General features: G+C 49.7%; 1 protein-coding gene across 1 annotated transcript in view; it reads left to right on the forward strand.

Annotated features, from left to right (window-relative positions):
• The window catches only part of LOC140120783 (glucagon-like peptide 1 receptor), a 207,251-nt gene extending 197,245 nt beyond the window's left edge, over positions 1–10,006 (forward strand). Inside the window, exons 6-8 of the mRNA XM_072139726.1 lie at positions 8,953–9,106; positions 9,485–9,644; positions 9,966–10,006. Coding sequence (XP_071995827.1) covers positions 8,953–9,106; positions 9,485–9,644; positions 9,966–10,006 — 355 coding nt within the window. The remainder of the gene's footprint in view (positions 1–8,952; positions 9,107–9,484; positions 9,645–9,965) is intronic.
• The last annotated feature ends 6,211 nt before the right edge of the window (positions 10,007–16,217 follow it).

Raw genomic sequence — 16,217 nt, forward strand, 5'->3', positions numbered from 1 at the left:
AGTGGTGGTGTATAATGTGTATGTAGTGATCTCCTCCTAGTGGTGGTGTATAATGTGTATGTAGTGATCTCCTCCTAGTGGTGGTGTATAATCTGTATGTAGTGAGCTCCTCCTAGTGGTGGTGTATAATCTGTATGTAGTGATCTCCCCCTAGTGGTGGTGTATAATCTGTATGTAGTGATCTCCCGCTAGTGGTGGTGTATAATCTGTATGTAGTGATCTCCTCCTAGTGGTGGTGTATAATATGTATGTAGTGATCTCCTCCTAGTGGTGGTGTATAATCTGTATGTAGTGATCTCCCCCTAGTGGTGGTGTATAATCTGTATGTAGTGATCTCCCCCTAGTGGTGGTGTATAATCTGTATGTAGTGAGTTCCCTCTAGTGTTGGTGTATAATCTGTATGTAGTGAGTTCCCTCTAGTGGTGGTGTATTATCTGTATGTAGTGAGCTCCCCCAAATGGTGGTGTATAATCTGTATGTAGTTATCTCCTCCTAGTGGTGGTGTATAATGTGTATGTAGTGATCTCCTCCTAGTGGTGGTGTATAATCTGTATGTAATGATCTCCCCCTAGTGGTGGTGTATTATCTGTATGTAGTGATCTCCCCCTAGTGGTGGTGTATAATGTGTATGTAGTGATCTCCCCCTAGTGGTGGTGTATAATGTGTATGTAGTGATCTCCTCCTAGTGGTGGTGTATAATGTGTATGTAGTGATCTCCCCCTAGTGGTGGTGTATAATGTGTATGTAATGATCTCTCCCTAGTGGTGGTGTATAATGTGTATGTAGTGATCTCCCCCTAGTGGTGGTGTATAATGTGTATGTAGTGATCTCCCCCTAGTGGTGGTGTATAATGTGTATGTAGTGATCTCCTCCTAGTGGTGGTGTATAATGTGTATGTAGTGATCTCCTCCTAGTGGTGGTGTATAATCTGTATGTAGTGAGCTCCTCCTAGTGGTGGTGTATAATCTGTATGTAGTGATCTCCCCCTAGTGGTGGTGTATAATCTGTATGTAGTGATCTCCCGCTAGTGGTGGTGTATAATCTGTATGTAGTGATCTCCTCCTAGTGGTGGTGTATAATATGTATGTAGTGATCTCCTCCTAGTGGTGGTGTATAATCTGTATGTAGTGATCTCCCCCTAGTGGTGGTGTATAATCTGTATGTAGTGATCTCCCCCTAGTGGTGGTGTATAATCTGTATGTAGTGAGTTCCCTCTAGTGTTGGTGTATAATCTGTATGTAGTGAGTTCCCTCTAGTGGTGGTGTATTATCTGTATGTAGTGAGCTCCCCCAAATGGTGGTGTATAATCTGTATGTAGTGATCTCCCCCTAGTGTTGGTGTATAATCTGCTTGTAGTGATCTCCCCCTAGTGGTGGTGTTTAATCTGTATGTAGTGAGCTCCTCCTAGTGGTGGGGTATAATCTGTATGTAGTGATCTCCCCCTAGTGGTGATGTATAATCTGTATGTAGTAAACTCCCCCTAGTGGTGGTGTATTATCTGTATGTAGTGAGCTCCCCCTAATGGTGGTGTATAATATGTATGTAGTGAGCGCCCCCCTGGGGTGATGTATAATCTGTATGTAGTGATTTCCCCCCAATGGAGGTGTATAATCTGTATGTAGTGATCTCCCCCTAGTTGTGGTGTATAATCTGTATTTAGTGAGGTCCCCCTAGTGGTGGTGTCTAATCTGTATGTAGTGAGCTCTTCCTAGTGGTGGTGTATAATATGTACGCAGTGAGCAACCGCTAGGGGTAATGTATAATCTGTATGTAGTGATCTCCCCCTAGTGGTGGTATATAATCTGTATGTAGTGATCTCCTCCTAGTGGTGGTGTATAATCTGTATGTAGTGATGTCCCCCTAGTGGTGATGTATAATCTGTATGTAGTGACCTCCTCCTAGTGGTGGTGTATAATCTGTATGTAGTGATCTCCCCCTAGTGGCGGTGTATAATCTGTATGTAGTGATCTCCCCCTAGTGGTGGTGTATAATCTGTATGTAGTGATCTCCCCTAGTGGTGGTGTATAATCTGTATGTAGTGATCTCCCCCTAGTGGTGGTGTATAATCTGTATGTAGTGATCTCCCCATAGTGGTGGTGTATAATCTGTATGTAGTGATCTCCCCCTAGTGGTGGTGTATAATCTGTATGTAGTGACCTCCCCCTAGTGGTGGTGTATAATCTGTATGTAGTGATCTCCCCCCTAGTGGTGGTGTATAATGTGTATGTAGTGATCTCCCCCTAGTGGTGGTGTATAATCTGTATGTAGTGATCTCCCCTTGTGGTGGTGTATAATCTGTATGTAGTGATCTCCCCCTAGTGGTGGTGTATAATGTGTATGTAGTGCTCTCCCCCTAGTGGTGGTGTATAATCTGTATGTAGTGATCTCCCCCTAGTGGTGGTGTATAATCTGTAAGTAGTGATCTCCACCTAGTGGTGATGTATAATCTGTATGTAGTGATCTCCCCCTAGTAGTGGTGTATAATGTGTATGTAGTACTCTCCACCTAGTGGTGATGTATAATCTGTATGTAGTGATCTCCCCCTAGTGGTGGTGTATAATCTGTAAGTAGTGAGCTCCCCCTAGTGGTGGTGTATAATGTGTATGTAGTGATCTCCCCCTAGTGGTGGTGTATAATGTGTATGTAGTGAGCTCCCCCTAGTGGTGGTGTATAATGTGTATGTAGTAATCTCCTCCTAGTAGTGGTGTATAATGTGTATGTAGTGCTCTTCCCCTAGTGGTGATGTATAATCTGTATGTAGTAATCTCCTCCTAGTAGTGGTGTATAATGTGTATGTAGTGATCTCCCCCTAGTGGTGGTGTATAATGTGTATGTAGTGATCTCCCCCTAGTGGTGATGTATAATCTGTATGTAGTGATCTCCTCCTAGTAGTGGTGTATAATGTGTATATAGTGCTCTCCCCCTGGTGGTGATGTATAATCTGTATGTAGTGATTTCCTCCTAGTGGTGGTGTATAATCTGTATGTAGTGATCTCCCCGTATTGGTGGTATATAATCTGTAAGTAGTGATCTCCACCTAGTGGTGGTGTATAATCTGTATCTAGTGATCTCCTCCTAGTGGAGGTGTATCATCTGTATGTAGTGATCTCCCCCTAGTGGTGGTGTATAATCTGTATGTAGTGATCTCCCCCTAGTGGTGGTGTATAATCTGTATGTAGTGAGCTTCCCCTAGTGGTGGTGTATAATCTGTATGTAGTGAGCTCCCCCTAGTGGTGGTGTATAATGTGTATGTAGTGATCTCCTCCTAGTAGTGGTGTATAATGTGTATGTAGTGCTCTCCCCCTAGTGGTGATGTATAATCTGTATGTAGTGATCTCCTCCTAGTGGTGGTTTATAATCTGTATGTAGTGATCTCACCCCTAGTGGTGGTGTATAATGTGTATGTAGTGATCTCCTCCTAGTGGTGGTGTATAATGTGTTTGTAGTGATCTCCCCCTAGTGGTGGTGTATAATCTGTATGTAGTGATCTCCCCCTAGTGGTGATGTATAATCTGTATGTAGTGATCTCCCCCCAGTGGTGGTGTATAATCTGTATGTAGTGAGCTCCTCCTAGTGGTGGTGTATAATCTGTATGTAGTGATCTCCCCCTAGTGGTGGTGTATAATCTGTATGTAGTGATCTCCCCCTAGTGGTGGTGTATAATGTGTATGTAGTGATCTCCCCCTAGTGGTGGTGTATAATGTGTATGTAGTGATCTCCCCCTAGTGGTGGTGTATAATCTGTATGTAGTGATCTCCCCCTAGTGGTGGTGTATAATGTGTATGTAGTGATCTCCTCCTAGTGGTGGTGTATAATCTGTATGTAGTGATCTCCTCCTAGTGGGTGTGTATAATCTGTATGTAGTGATCTCCCCCTAGTGGTGGTGTATAATGTGTATGTAGTGATCTCCCCCTAGTGGTGGTGTATAATGTGTATGTAGTGATCTCCTCCTAGTGGTGGTGTATAATGTGTATGTTGTGATCTCCCCCTAGTGGTGGTGTATAATCTGTATGTAGTGATCTCCCCCTAGTGGTGGTGTATAATCTGTATGTAGTGATCTCCCCCTAGTGGTGATGTATAATCTGTATGTAGGGATCTCCCCCTAGTGGTGGTGTATAATCTGTATGTAGTGAGCTCCTCCTAGTGGTGGTGTATAATCTGTATGTAGTGATCTCCCCCTAGTGGTGGTGTATAATCTGTATGTAGTGAGCTCCCCCTAGTGGTGGTGTATAATGTGTATGTAGTGATCTCCCCCTAGTGGTGGTGTATAATCTGTATGTATTGATCTCCCCCTAGTGGTGGTGTATAATCTGTATGTAGTGATCTCCCCCTATTGGTGGTGTATAATGTGTATGTAGTGATCTCTCCCTAGTGGTGTTGTATATTCTGTATGTAGTGATCTCCCCCTTGTAGTGGTGTATAATGTGTATGTAGTGATCTCCTCCTAGTGGTGGTGTATAATGTGTATGTAGTCATCTCCTCCAAGTGGTCGTGTATAATGTGTATGTAGTGATCTCCTCCTAGTGGTGGTGTATGATCTGTATGTAGTGATCTCCCCCTAGTGGTGGTGTATAATCTGTATGTAGTGATCTCCCCCTAGTGGTGATGTATAATCTGTATGTAGTGATCTCCCTCTAGTGGTGGTGTATAATCTGTATGTAGTGAGCTCCTCCTAGTGGTGATGTATAATCTGTATGTAGTGATCTCCCCCTAGTGGTGGTGTATAATCTGTATGTAATGATCTCCTCCTAGTGGTGGTGTATAATGTGTATGTAGTGATCTCCTCCTAGTGGTGGTGTATAATCTGTATGTAGTGATCTCCTCCTAGTGGTGGTGTATAATGTGTATGTAGTGAGCTCCTCCTAGTGGTGGTGTATAATGTGTATGTAGTGATCTCCTCCTAGTGGTGGTGTATAATCTGTATGTAGTGATCTCCTCCTAGTGGTGGTGTATAATGTGTATGTAGTGAGCTCCTCCTAGTGGTGGTGTATAATGTGTATGTAGTGATCTCCTCCTAGTGGTGGTGTATAATCTGTATGTAGTGATCTCCTCCTAGTGGTGATGTATAATCTGTATGTAGTGATCTCCCCCTAGTGGTGGTGTATAATGTGTATGTAGTGATCTCCCCCTAGTGGTGGTGTATAATGTGTATGTAGTGATCTCCCCCTAGTGGTGGTGTATAATCTGTAAGTAGTGATGTCCCCCTAGTGGTGGTGTATAATCTGTATGTAGTGATCTCCCCCTAGTGGAGGTGTATAATCTGTATGTAGTGATCTCCCCCTTGTGGTGGTGTATAATGTGTATGTGGTGATCTCCCCCTAGTGGTGATGTATAATCTGTATGTAGTGATCTCCTCCTAGTGGTGGTGTATAATGTGTATGTAGTGAGCTCCCCCTAGTGGTGGTGTATAATGTGTATGTAGTGATCTCCCCCTAGTGGTGGTGTATAATGTGTATGTAGTGATCTCCCCCTAGTGGTGGTGTATAATGTGTATGTAGTGATCTCCTCCTAGTGGTGGTGTATAATCTGTATGTAGTAATCTCCTCCTAGTGGTGATGTATAATGTGTATGTAGTGATCTCCTCCTAGTGGTGGTGTATAATCTGTATGTAGTGATCTCCCCCTACTGGTGGTGTATAATCTGTATGTAATGATCTCCCCCTACTGGTGGTGTATAATCTGTATGTTGTGAGCTCCCCCTAGTGGTGGTGTATAATTTGTATGTAGTGATCTCCTCCTAGTGGTGGTGTATAATGTGTATGTAGTGATCTCCCCCTAGTGGTGATGTATAATGTGTATGTAGTGAGCTCCTCCTAGTGGTGGTGTATAATGTGTATGTAGTGATCTCCCCCTAGTGGTGGTGTATAATGTGTATGTAGTGATCTCCCCCTAGTGGTGGTGTATAATCTGTATGTAGTGATCTCCTCCTAGTGGTGGTGTATAATCTGTATGTAGTGATCTCCTCCTAGTGTTGTATAATCTGTATGTAGTGAGCGCCTCCTAGTGGTGGTGTATAATGTTTATGTAGTGATCTCCTCCTAGTGGTGGTTTATAATGTGTATGCAGTGATCTCCTCCTAGTGGTGGTGTATAATGTGTATGTAGTGATCTCCTCCTAGTGGTGGTGTATAATGTGTATGTAGTGATCTCCCCCTAGTAGTGGTGTATAATGTGTATGTAGTGATCTCCCCCTAGTGGTGATGTATAATGTGTATGTAGTGATCTCCCCCTAGTGGTGGTGTATAATGTGTATGTAGTGATCTCCCCCTAGTGGTGGTGTATAATGTGTATGTAGTGAGCTCCTCCTAGTGGTGGTGTATAATGTGTATGTAGTGATCTCCTCCTAGTGGTGGTGTATAATGTGTATGTAGTGATCTCCTCCTAGTGGTGGTGTATAATCTGTATGTAGTGATCTCACCCTAGTGGTGGTGTATAATGTGTATGTAGTGATCTCCCCCTAGTGGTGATGTATAATGTGTATGTAGTGAGCTCCTCCTAGTGGTTGCGTATAATGTGTATGTAGTGATCTCCCCCTAGTGGTGGTGTATAATGTGTATGTAGTGATCTCCCCCTAGTGGTGGTGTATAATCTGTATGTAGTGATCTCCTCCTAGTGGTGGTGTATAATCTGTATGTAGTGATCTCCTCCTAGTGGTGGTGTATAATCTGTATGTAGTGAGCGCCTCCTAGTGGTGGTGTATAATGTGTATGCAGTGATCTCCTCCTAGTGGTGGTTTATAATGTGTATGCAGTGATCTCCTCCTAGTGGTGGTGTATAATGTGTATGTAGTGATCTCCCCCTAGTGGTGGTGTATAATGTGTATATAGTGATCTCCCCCTAGTGGTGGTGTATGTAGTGATCTCCCCCTAGTGGTGGTGTATAATGTGTATGTAGTGATCTCCCCCTAGTGGTGGTGTATAATCTGTATGTAGTGATCTCCCCCTAGTGGTGGTGTATAATGTGTATGTAGTGATCTCCCCCTAGTGGTGGTGTATAATGTGTATGTAGTGAGCGCCCCCTAGAGGTGGTGTATAATGTGTATGTAGTGATCTCCTCCTAGTGGTGGTGTATAATGTGTATGTAGTGATCTCCCCCTAGTGGTGGTGTATAATGTGTATGTAGTGATCTCCCCCTAGTGGTGGTGTATAATGTGTATGTAGTGATCTCTCCCTAGTGGCGGTGTATAATGTGTATGTAGTGATCTCCCCCTAGTGGTGGTGTATAATGTGTATGTAGTGATCTCCTAGTGGTGGTGTATAATCTGTATGTAGTGATCTCCCCCTAGTGGTGGTGTATAATGTGTATGTAGTGATCTCCCCCTAGTGGTGGTGTATAATGTGTATGTAGTGATCTCCCCCTAGTGGTGGTGTATAATCTGTATGTAGTGATCTCCTCCTAGTGGTGGTGTTTAATGTGTATGTAGTGAGCTCCCCCTAGTGGTGGAGTATAATCTGTATGTAGTGAGCTCCCCCTAGTGGTGGTGTATAATGTGTATGTAGTGATCTCCCCCTAGTGGTGGTGTATAATCTGTATGTAGTGATCTCCCCCTAGTGGTGGTGTATAATCTGTATGTAGTGATCTTCCCCTAGTGGTGGTGTATAATCTGTATGTAGTGATCTCCCCCTAGTGGTGGTGTATAATCTGTATGTAGTGATCTCCCCCTAGTGGTGGTGTATAATGTGTATGTAGTGAGCTCCTCCTAGTGGTGGTGTATAATGTGTATGTAGTGATCTCCTCCTAGTGGTGGTGTATAATGTGTATGTAGTGATCTCCCCCTAGTGGTGGTGTATAATCTGTATGTAGTGATCTCATCCTAGTGGTGGTGTATAATCTGTATGTAGTGATCTCCCCCTAGTGGTGGTGTATAATGTGTATGTAGTGATCTTCCCCTAGTGGTGGTGTATAATCTGTATGTAGTGATCTCCCCCTAGTGGTGGTGTATAATCTGTATGTAGTGATCTCCCCCTAGTGGTGCTGTATAATGTGTATGTAGTGATCTCCCCCTAGTGGTGGTGTATAATGTGTATGTAGTGAGCTCCCCCTAGTGGTGGTGTATAATGTGTATGTAGTGAGCTCCCCCTAGTGGTGGTGTATAATCTGTATGTAGTGAGCTCCCCCTAGTGGTGGTGTATAATGTGTATGTAGTGAGCTCCTCCTAGTGGTGGTGTATAATGTGTATGTAGTGATCTCCTCCTAGTGGTGGTGTATAATCTGTATGTAGTGATCTCCTCCTAGTGGTGGTGTATAATGTGTATGTAGTGATCTCCTCCTAGTGGTGGTGTATAATGTGTATGTAGTGATCTCCCCCTAGTGGTGGTGTATAATGTGTATGTAGTGATCTCCTCCTAGTGGTGATGTATAATCTGTATGTAGTGATCTCACCCTAGTGGTGGTGTATAATGTGTATGTAGTGATCTCCTCCTAGTGGTGGTGTATAATGTGTATGTAGTGAGCTCCCCCTAGTGGTGGTGTATAATGTGTATGTAGTGATCTCCTCCTAGTGGTGGTGTATAATGTGTATGTAGTGATCTCCTCCTAGTGGTGGTGTATAATGTGTATGTAGTGATCTCCTCCTAGTGGTGGTGTATAATGTGTATGTAGTGATCTCCCCCTAGTGGTGGTGTATAATGTGTATGTAGTGATCTTCTCCTATTGGTGGTGTATAATCTGTATGTAGTGATCTCCTCCTAGTGGTGGTGTATAATGTGTATGTAGTGATCTCCCCCTAGTGGTGGTGTATAATGTGTATGTAGTGATCTCCTCCTAGTGGTGGTGTATAATGTGTATGTAGTGATCTCCCCCTAGTGGTGGTGTATAATGTGTATGTAGTGATCCCCCCCTAGTGGTGGTGTATAATGTGTATGTAGTGAGCTCCCCCTAGTGGTGGTGAATAATCTGTATGTAGTGAGCTCCCCCTAGTGGTGGTGTATAATCTGTATACTCGCTCTCCTTAGACACTTGCACTGCACCAGGAATTACATCCACCTGAACCTCTTCACCTCCTTCATCCTGAGAGCCGTCTCTGTCTTCATCAAGGACTCGGTGCTGCGCTGGATGTATGACATCGCCCTCCATGACAACCAATGGGAAGGTCTCATCTCCTACCAGGTGACCACATATAATTTCCATGTCCCTGGGGTCTTGTTGGGGTCGTGGGTACCAGTAATGTTGGGGTCGCAGGGTCAGTAATGTTGGGGTCGCGGGGTCAGTAATGTTGGGGTTGCGGGGTCAGTTATGTTGGGGTTGCGGGGTCAGTAATGTTGGGGTCACGGTGTCAGTAATGTTGGGGTCACTGGGTCAGTAATGTTGGGGTCGCGGGGTCAGTAATGTTGGGGTTGCGGGGTCAGTAATGTTGGGGTCACGGGGTCAGTAATGTTGGGGTCGCAGGGTCAGTAATGTTGGGGTCACGGGGTCAGTATTGTTGGGGTCACGGGGTCAGTAATGTTGGGGTCGCAGGGTCAGTAATGTGGCTTCTCCTCTCTGCAGGAGTCTCTGAGTTGCCGCCTGGTCTTCGTCATGATGCAGTACTGTGTGGCCGCCAACTACTACTGGCTGCTGGTGGAGGGCATCTACCTGCACACCCTGCTGGTGCTGTCCGTCTTCTCGGAGCAGCGGCTCTTCGGCTTCTACCTGTGCATTGGATGGGGTGAGTGGCCTTGGAGGTGGTGGACGGGTCCGGAGTTGGGTCGTGTAGATCTCTGGTCCGGCCTCCTCAGCTCCTGATGCTTCTGTGTCACTTGTGATATTGCGTCCAGGTTCAGCCACCAGCGGGGGGCGCTCCTGACCTGCAGCCGCAGACCTCTCTCTATCGCTCAGTTATTATTGGGAGAAGTTTTGATTGTATTTATTCAAACTTTTTCATTTCTGAGATTGAGACTTTCGAGGATGGAGCCGGAGGCAACGGAGCGGAGAACAGCAAATCCAGAGCTTTCTGCATCTTATCACTTGTTTTGTCATATAACTGCAGGATTATCCCTGGGGATTCTGCCGCTTACTCGTCTGGCTTAATATTTGTGTCAGAATATAAATTACCCCCCCCCCCCAGTGCCCCCCCAGTGCCCCCTGTGACTTCAACGTAACCTAGTGCTCTACAGAGCGGAACTCAGGCTGGATACAGCCAAACTCCAGATTATAACTGCAAAATCAGAGGGGTCTGGAGGAGGAGGAGGACGGAGGAGGACAGAGGAGTCTGGAGGAGGAGGACAGAGGAGTCTGGAGGAGGAGGACAGAGGAGTCTGGAGGAGGAGGACAGAGGAGTCTGGGGGAGGAGGAGGACAGAGGAGTCTGGGGGAGGAGGACAGAGGAGTCTGGAGAAGGAGGAGTAGGACAGAGGGGTCTGGAGGGAGGAGGAGGACAGAGGAGTCTGGAGGAGGAGGACAGAGGAGTCTGGAGGAGGAGGACAGAGGAGTCTGGGGGAGGAGGAGGACAGAGGAGTCTGGGGGAGGAGGAGGACAGAGGAGTCTGGAGAAGGAGGAGTAGGACAGAGGGGTCTGGAGGGAGGAGGAGGACAGAGGAGTCTGGAGGAGGAGGACAGAGGAGTCTGGAGGAGGAGGAGGGCAGAGGAGTCTGGAGGAGGAGGGCAGAGGAGTCTGGAGGAGGAGGAGGACAGAGGAGTCTGGAGGAGGAGGAGGACAGAGGAGTCTGGAGGAGGAGGAGGACAGAGGAGTCTGGGGGAGGAGGAGAACAGAGGAGTCTGGGGGAAGGTGACGGACAGAGGAGTCTGGGGGAGGAGGACAGAGGAGTCTGGAGGAGGAGGACAAAGGAGTCTGGAGGAGGAGGACAGAGGAGTCTGGAGGAGGAGGACAGAGGAGTCTGGGGGAGGAGGAGGACAGAGGAGTCTGGGGGAGGAGGAGGACAGAGGAGTCTGGGGGAGGAGGAGGACAGAGGAGTCTGGGGGGGAGGAGGACAGAGGAGTCTGGGGGGGAGGAGGACAGAGGAGTCTGGGGGGGAGGAGGACAGAGGAGTCTGGGGGAGGAGGAGGACAGAGGAGTCTGGGGGAGGAGGAGGACAGAGGAGTCTGGGGGGAGGAGGACAGAGGAGTCTGGGGGGGAGGAGGACAGAGGAGTCTGGGGGGGAGGAGGAGTCTGGGGGGGGAGGAGGAGGAGGACACAGGAGTCTGGGGGAGGAGGAGGACAGAGGAGTCTGGGGGAGGAGGAGGACAGAGGAGTCTGGGGGGGAGGAGGACAGAGGAGTCTGGGGGGGAGGAGGAGGAGGAGGAGTCTGGGGGGGAGGAGGAGGAGGACAGAGGAGTCTGGGGGAGGAGGAGGACAGAGGAGTCTGGGGGAGGAGGAGGACAGAGGAGTCTGGGGGAGGAGGAGGACAGAGGAGTCTGGGGGGAGGAGGACAGAGGAGTCTGGGGGGGAGGAGGACAGAGGAGTCTGGGGGGGAGGAGGAGGAGGAGTCTGGGGGGGAGGAGGAGGAGGACAGAGGAGTCTGGGGGAGGAGGAGGACAGAGGAGTCTGGGGGAGGAGGAGGACAGAGGAGTCTGGGGGGGAGGAGGACAGAGGAGTCTGGGGGGGAGGAGGAGGAGGAGTCTGGGGGGGGGGAGGAGATGGACAGAGGAGTCTGGGGGTGGGGGGGACAGAGGACTCTGGAGGAGGAGGACCATGGTTGGATCTAGGGGTCAGTTGGCCCCTTTGCAGTGAACACATGTGGCGGGATTAAAAAACAGCATGGGTATTTGATATCCTGCCCTCTCAGGGGTATTTTATATCCTGCCCCCTCAAGGGTATTATATATTCTGCCCCCGCAGGGCTATTATCTGTACAGCCTTAGCTGGGCCCCCCAGTGTCAGGACCAGCAGGACCAGTACCAGTAACCACAATGGGCTGAACTGCAGGGGATTGTGGGTACATTGATGATTGCGGGTGGAAAGGGGGAAGTTTTTGGTGATTGTGGTCGTGCTGGGACTTGCTGGTGAGATAGAGGAGAGAGAGCTGCTAATAATGAGAATCACGTATAGATATAGCAATGATCTGAGAACTTACCTGGTGACATTACTAGTGTAGGTAGGTGTTACTCTATGCTTGTATCTCGGGTTGCCTGTCTGGTCTGTGTTATAGCAGCACTCCGTGTGGTGAGGAGTGGTACTGCATAACCCAGTGATGAAGAAGACTACCAGCCTCTCGATGTCAGTGATGTCCATTATGGATCCCGGCTGGAAATGTTTTAGACAGAAAAGATCAGGAAATGCAGCAGAAACGCTCTTTTTTGCTGGAACATTTCTAGTTGTGATCCACAACAGCAACAGAAGAAGAGGAGACTTCAAACCACAATGTGGGCTGAGACCCTGAAGACCCAAAAGAACTGGGAAGGATCCTAGTAACGGTCCTGGATGGTAACTGCCCTGGGTGGTGACGGTCCTAGATGGTAACGATCCTGGGTAGTAACGGTCCTGGATGGTAACGATCCTGGGTAGTAACGGTCCTGGGTGGTAACGGTCCTGGGTGGTAACGGTCCTGGATGGTAACGGTCCTGGATGGTAACGGTCCTGGGTGGTAACGGTCCTGGGTGGTAACGGTCCTGGGTGGTAACGGTCCTGGGTGGTAAAGGTCCGGGATGGTAAAGGTCCGGGATGGTAACGGTCCGGGATGGTAACGGTCCGGGATGGTAACGGTCCTGGGTGGTAACGGTCCTGGGTGGTAACGGTCCTGGGTGGTAACGGTCCGGGATGGTAACGGTCCTGGGTGGTAACGGTCCTGGGTGGTAACGGTCCTGGGTGGTAACGGTCCGGGATGGTAACAGTCCTGGGTGGTAACGGTCCTGGGTGGTAATGGTCCTGGGTGGTAACGGTCCTGGGTGGTAACGGTCCTGGGTGGTAACGGTCCTGGGTGGTAACGGTCCGGGATGGTAACGGTCCTGGGTGGTAACGGTCCGGGATGGTAACGGTCCTGGGTGGTAACGGTCCTGGGTGGTAACGGTCCTGGGTGGTAACGGTCCGGGATGGTAACGGTCCTGGGTGGTAACGGTCCTGGGTGGTAACGGTCCGGGATGGTAACGGTCCTGGGTGGTAACGGTCCTGGGTGGTAAAGGTCCTGGGTGGTAACGGTCCGGGATGGTAACGGTCCTGGGTGGTAATGGTCCTGGGTGGTAATGGTCCTGGGTGGTAACGGTCCTGGGTGGTAACGGTCCTGGGTGGTAACGGTCCTGGGTGGTAACGGTCCTGGGTGGTAACGGTCCGGGATGGTAACGGTCCTGGGTGGTAACGGTCCTGGGTGGTAATGGTCCTGGGTGGTAACGATCCTGGGTGGTTACCCTCCGGGATGGTTACAGTGCTGGATGGTAACGGTCCTGGGTGGTAACGGTCCTGGGTGGTAGCGGTCCTGGGTGGTAGCGGTCCTGGGTGGTAGCGGTCCTGGGTGGTAGCGGTCCTGGGTGGTAACGGTCCGGGATGGTAACGGTCCTGGGTGGTAACGGTCCTGGGTGGTGACAATCCTGGGTGGTGACAATCATGGGTGGTAACGGTCCTGGGTGGTAACGGTCCTGGGTGGTAAAGGTCCTGGGTGGTAGCGGTCCTGGGTGGTAGCGGTCCTGGGTGGTAGCGGTCCTGGGTGGTAGCGGTCCTGGGTGGTAGCGGTCCTGGGTGGTAACGGTCCGGGATGGTAACGGTCCTGGGTGGTAACGGTCCTGGGTGGTGACAATCCTGGGTGGTGACAATCATGGGTGGTAACGGTCCTGGGTGGTAACGGTCCTGGGTGGTAAAGGTCCTGGGTGGTAAAGGTCCTGGGTGGTAACGGTCCAGGGTGGTAACGGTCCAGGATGGTAACGGTCCTGGGTGGTAACGGTCCTGGGTGGTAACGGTCCTGGGTGGTAAAGGTCCTGGGTGGTAAAGGTCCTGGGTGGTAACGGTCCTGGGTGGTAACGGTCCAGGATGGTAACGGTCCTGGGTGGTAACGTTCCTGGGTGGTAACGTTCCTGGGTGGTAACGGTCCTGGGTGGTAACGGTCCTGGGTGGTAACGGTCCTGGGTGGTAAAGGTCCTGGGTGGTAAAGGTCCGGGATGGTTACGCTCCGAGATGGTTATGGTACTAGATGGTAATAGTAATGGTCCTACATGGTAACTGTCCTAGATGGTAATGGTCCTGGAATGTCATGGTCCTGGATGGTAACACTAATGGTCCTAGATGCTAAGAATCTTAGATGCTAATGGTCACGGATTGTCAGTCCTAGATGGTAATGAACCTAGATGGTGATGGTCCTGGATGGCTATGGTCCCAGATGGTAATAGTGATGGTCCTAGATGGCAGGGCCGGCACCAGCACTGGGAATACCCAGGCAACCATTAGGGGTTGTTAGTTATTATAAACTAACAAATATTTTAGGGAACAAGAGACTGTTTTAGTTTCTGAATGTTTAATGCTGCCATGTGAGTTCACTGCAAAAGGCGGAGCCTACCGAAACCTGGAGCCGACCCAGCTAGATGGTAATGGTCCTGGATGGTAATGGTCCTGGATGGTGACGCTCCTGGATGGTGACGCTCCTGGATGGTGACGCTCCTGGATGGTGATGCTCCTGGATGGTAATGGTCCTGGATGGTAACGGTCCTGGATGGTGACGGTCCTGGGTGGTGATGGTCCTGGGTGGTGACGGTCCTGGGTGGTGACGGTCCTGGATGGTAATGGTCCTTGATGGTGACGGTCCTGGGTGGTAATGGTCCTGGATGGTTACGGTCCTGGATGGTTACGGTCCTGGATGGTTACGGTCCTGGATGGTTATGGTCCTGGATGGTAATGGTTCCGGATGGTGACGGCCCAGGATGGTAATGGTCCTGGATGGTAATGGTTCCGGATGGTAATGGTTCCGGATGGTGACGGCCCTGGATGGTAATGGTCCTGGATGGTAAGGGTCCTGGATGGTAATGGTCCTGGATGGTAATGGTCCTGGATGGTAATGGTCCTGGATGGTAACGGTCCTGGATGGTGACGGTCCTGGGTGGTGATGGTCCTGGGTGGTGACGGTCCTGGGTGGTGACGGTCCTGGGTGGTGACGGTCCTGGATGGTAATGGTCCTTGATGGTGACGGTCCTGGGTGGTAATGGTCCTGGATGGTTACGGTCCTGGATGGTTACGGTCCTGGATGGTTATGGTCCTGGATGGTAATGGTTCCGGATGGTGACGGCCCTGGATGGTAATGGTCCTGGATGGTAATGGTTCCGGATGGTAATGGTTCCGGATGGTGACGGCCCTGGATGGTAATGGTCCTGGATGGTAAGGGTCCTGGATGGTAATGGTCCTGGATGGTAATGGTCCTGGATGGTAATGGTCCTGGATGGTAATGGTCCTGGATGGTTATGGCCCTGGATGGTTATGGCCCTGGATGGTTATGGCCCTGGATGGTTATGGCCCTTATCCCTTAACATTACCCCCCATTACTTCTATCCCTTTGTGCCTTCTAGACAATAATGCCTACCGAAACCTGGAGCCGACCCTGTTAGATGGTAATGGTCCTGGATGGTGACGGTCCTGGGTGGTAATGGTCCTGGGTGGTAATGGTCCTGGATGGTAATGGTCCTGGATGGTAATGGTCCTGGATGGTAATGGTTCTGGATGGTGACGGCCCTGGATGGTGACGGTCCTGGATGGTTATGGCCCTGGATGGTTATGGCCCTGGATGGTTATGGCTCTGGATGGTAATAGTAATGGGGCCCCCTTATCCCTAACCATGACCCCCCATTACTTCTATCCCTTTGTGCCTTCTAGACAATAATGCCTACCGAAATATGGAACCGACCCTGCTAGATGGTAATGATCCTGGATGGTAATGGTCCTGGATGGTGACGCTCCTGGATGGTGATGCTCCTGGATGGTAATGGTCCTGGATAGTGACGGTCCTGGGTGGTGACGGTCCTGGATGGTGACGGTCCTGGGTGGTGACGTTCCTGGGTAGTGACTGTCCTGGGTGGTGACGGTCCTGGGTGGTAATGGTCCTGGATGGTGACAGTCCTGAGTGGTAATGGTCCTGGATGGTGACGGTCCTGGGTGGTGACGGTCCTGGGTGGTGATGGTCCTGGATGGTGACAGTCCTGGGTGGAAATGGTCCTGGATGGTGACGGTCCTGGGTGGTGACGGTCCTGGGTGTTGATGGTCCTGGGTGGTGACGGTCCTGGGTGGTGACGGTCCTGGGTGGTGACGGTCCTGGGTGGTGACGGCCCTGGATGGTAATGGTTCCGGATGGTAATGGTTCCTGATGGTAATGGTCCTGGATGGTGATGGCCCTGGATG

Source organism: Engystomops pustulosus, chromosome 3, assembly GCF_040894005.1.
Source record: "Engystomops pustulosus chromosome 3, aEngPut4.maternal, whole genome shotgun sequence".
In the NCBI taxonomy this organism is placed as follows: domain Eukaryota; kingdom Metazoa; phylum Chordata; class Amphibia; order Anura; family Leptodactylidae; genus Engystomops; species Engystomops pustulosus.